The sequence below is a fragment of the Oncorhynchus clarkii genome, chromosome 31 (genome assembly GCF_045791955.1).
Source record: "Oncorhynchus clarkii lewisi isolate Uvic-CL-2024 chromosome 31, UVic_Ocla_1.0, whole genome shotgun sequence".
Classification (NCBI taxonomy): Eukaryota; Metazoa; Chordata; class Actinopteri; order Salmoniformes; family Salmonidae; genus Oncorhynchus; species Oncorhynchus clarkii.
This window is the reverse complement of record NC_092177.1, coordinates 12,553,257-12,556,158: the sequence shown is the minus strand read 5'-3', so window position 1 is coordinate 12,556,158 and position 2,902 is coordinate 12,553,257. Positions and strand designations below refer to the sequence as shown.

The window sequence follows — 2,902 nt, the reverse complement described above, 5'->3', positions numbered from 1 at the left end:
AACGGCCATGCCAACCCTGCCTTCCAACTGAAGAGACAGGGCTCAGACAGACTGGTGAGGGGATCTGTTCATTCACCTTACACCACAGTACATTCTATGTACAGTAAAGTCAATGCTAAAAATCTTACTCTTGACAGGTAAATATCAAAATAATAATTAAAAAACTGTTCTGACAGTAGTGCTGTGAGTGCTTGTGTTTGTCCGCCACAGAGTCAGCCCAGTCCTCGTCCCAGCCCCTCCACCAGAACCAGTCACACTATCTTCCGTCCGACTGTGAAACCCCCTCCTATACCTGCTTACGCAGCCCAGCAGAGACAGGCTCAACCCCAGCTCCAGCCTCAACCCCAGCCCCAGTCTCAACCTCAGCCCCAGTCTCAACCCCAGCCCCAGACTCAACCCCAGCCCCAGTCTCAACCCCAGCCCCAGTCTCAACCTCAGCCCCAGTCTCAACCTCAGCCCCAGCCTCAACCTCAGCCCCAGCCTCAACCTCAGCCCCAGACTCAACCTCAGCCCCAGTCTCAATCCCAGCCCCAGTCTCAACCTCAGCCCCAGTCTCAACCTCAGCACCAGTCTCAACCTCAGCCCCAGCCTCAACCCTCCCTCCACCCCAAGCCCCAACCCTCCTTCCAGCCCAAGCCCCAACCCTCCTTCCAGCCCAAGCCCCAACCCTCCTTCCAGCCCAAGCCCCAACCTTCTCTCCAGCCCCTGCCACAGCCCAAGCATAAACCTCCCATCCCCAGCTACCTAGCCCAGCAGAAAGGACCCCTTCCTCCAGCCATCCTGCCCCCCAAGCCCCACTCAACACCTCACACACACAGACCTGACCCCCCCAACAGACCCGCACCCCCCTGCCCGCTCACCAAACCCAAAATACCATCAGACGTGTTACAGAGAGGAAAGTCCAATCTGGCGCCACCTGGTGGACATAAGAAACCCAGCAGGTAAGAACAGAATATTCTGCAGCGCAGAACCTCAAGAACATCACAAAGTGTTTGCTACGCTATGTCCCAAATGGCACCCTTTGTCCTATAAAGTGCACTAGTTTTGACTCATCTGTTCTGTTCTAGGTTCCAAAGCAACAGAAACGTTCATTACAAAAAGATCTGTTATTTTCACTCAATTTCATGACGTTCCACTTTCTTTTCTAGATCCCAAAACAACATCTCAGGGAGGAGACGAGGACCAACACTGGACAACGGAGCTCAGTGAGATTACTGAGACATCTAACTGGAAATCTCTTCTCTCTCTGTGAGCTGCGTCTTTTCCCAAGGTTGTCCAAAGAGGAACATCGCCGTCAGCCTTTATGAAGAAAATGACACTGTAGGAAAGCAGAGAGGAGGGCCACGGCTGGACACACAGGGACTCAGTCCAAAATGACACTGTAGGAAAGGAGAGAGGAGGGCTACGGCTGGACACACAGGGACTCAGTCCAAAATGGAACCCTAAAAGTAGTGCACTATATAGGAAATAGGGTTCCGTTTCAGATCTGTCCAGGGATGCCATTACTATAGAATTATACTAATGCTAGCCTGGTAGCCTCTGTTTGCCAGTCTCAGTATTTGTATTTCATTCCAACAACAAAGACAAAGGAGTTGCCTGATGAACAAACATCTCTGGCTACTAGGCTAGCTGCCAGGCTATGTCTTGCCTTACCACTTGAAACCAGGCGTCCTGTATACTTGTAATATTTAAGAATGGACTTTATCGACTGATTTAGTTCTTGTAGATGGTACCTTATACCATGGGTTAACAGTATCATGTGTTGATATGCTGTTTCAGGTCTATTTATTTGCAACGCTTTAAAGCAAAGAGACTAGTGTTTAAAGTGGATGTACTGTATATTGTTTCTACAAGAGCACGAGTCTTAAGGGAACATCTAATGTTAAGAAAACGCCATGTATTGAATGATGCTTAATGCTTCTAGTATGTGAATAAACGATAGACTGGAATTATAGGGACACAGACATGCATGTTATTATTGCTACATGTGTATGCCTAAGATGAAGGACATCTGAAATGTAGCAATAACTATTTGAAAATGACATTGTTTTGTTATGACTGTTTTCTAAATGTATTTCCTGTATATTGCACTGTTCTTGTTGTGTTGGGTTCTAAATTCAGCTTTTCTGACTGAATGGATATTTGGACACTGGAAGGTCTTTGTTCCTGTATAACTACATACAGTATGTTATCTTTTGAAATGTGATGCACAGGACAGCAGAGTCAACACAATTATAGTCAGGCCCATAAAATGAATTTATATCAAATAATCTGGTTTTCCTTGATTGTTGAAATTCACTATGAGACCTATGCAAACAGTGTGCCTTCAGTTTGATTTGAAATAAAGTGTTTAGAAACAGGACTACGTCGTTCAGTTTGATTTTAAATCATTCCGATGTACACTATCTCTACATGTTGCCTTTTCCACTTGATGAGAGACGACGCATAACAAAAATAGAGATGCAACATGCAACTATCTCTAAGACTACTGAGTCACAGCTCACATAAGGAAATCAGTCCATTTACATAAATAAATTAGGCCCTAATTTATGAATTTCACATGACTGGAAAAACAGATATGCATCTCTTGGTCATAGATACCTTTAAAAGAAGGTAGAGGCGTGGATCAGAAAACCAGTCATTATCTAGTGTGACCATTTGCTTCATGCAGCACGACATCTCCTTCACATAGAAGTGATCAGGCTGTTGATTGTAGCCTGTGGAATGTTGTCCCAATGGCTGTGCGAAGTTGCTGAATATTGGCGGGAACTGGAACATGCTGTCATACACATCGTTCCAGAGCATTTCAAACATGCTCAATGGGTGACATGTCTGGCAAGTATGCAGGCCATGGAAGAACTGGGACATTTTCAGATTCCAGGAACTGTGTGCAGATCCTTGC

The 2,902-nt window shown here is 45.8% G+C and overlaps 1 protein-coding gene across 1 annotated transcript in view; it reads left to right on the top strand.

Moving 5' to 3' along the window:
* LOC139390576 (disintegrin and metalloproteinase domain-containing protein 19-like) overlaps positions 1 to 2,354 on the top strand; it is a 61,987-nt gene extending 59,633 nt beyond the window's left edge. The window contains exons 20-22 of the mRNA XM_071137782.1: positions 1 to 54; positions 211 to 941; positions 1,149 to 2,354. The exon at positions 1 to 54 is cut by the window's left edge and continues 88 nt beyond it. Coding sequence (XP_070993883.1) covers positions 1 to 54; positions 211 to 941; positions 1,149 to 1,209 — 846 coding nt within the window. The 3' untranslated portion in view covers positions 1,210 to 2,354. The remainder of the gene's footprint in view (positions 55 to 210; positions 942 to 1,148) is intronic.
* Positions 2,355 to 2,902: the final 548 nt, after the last annotated feature.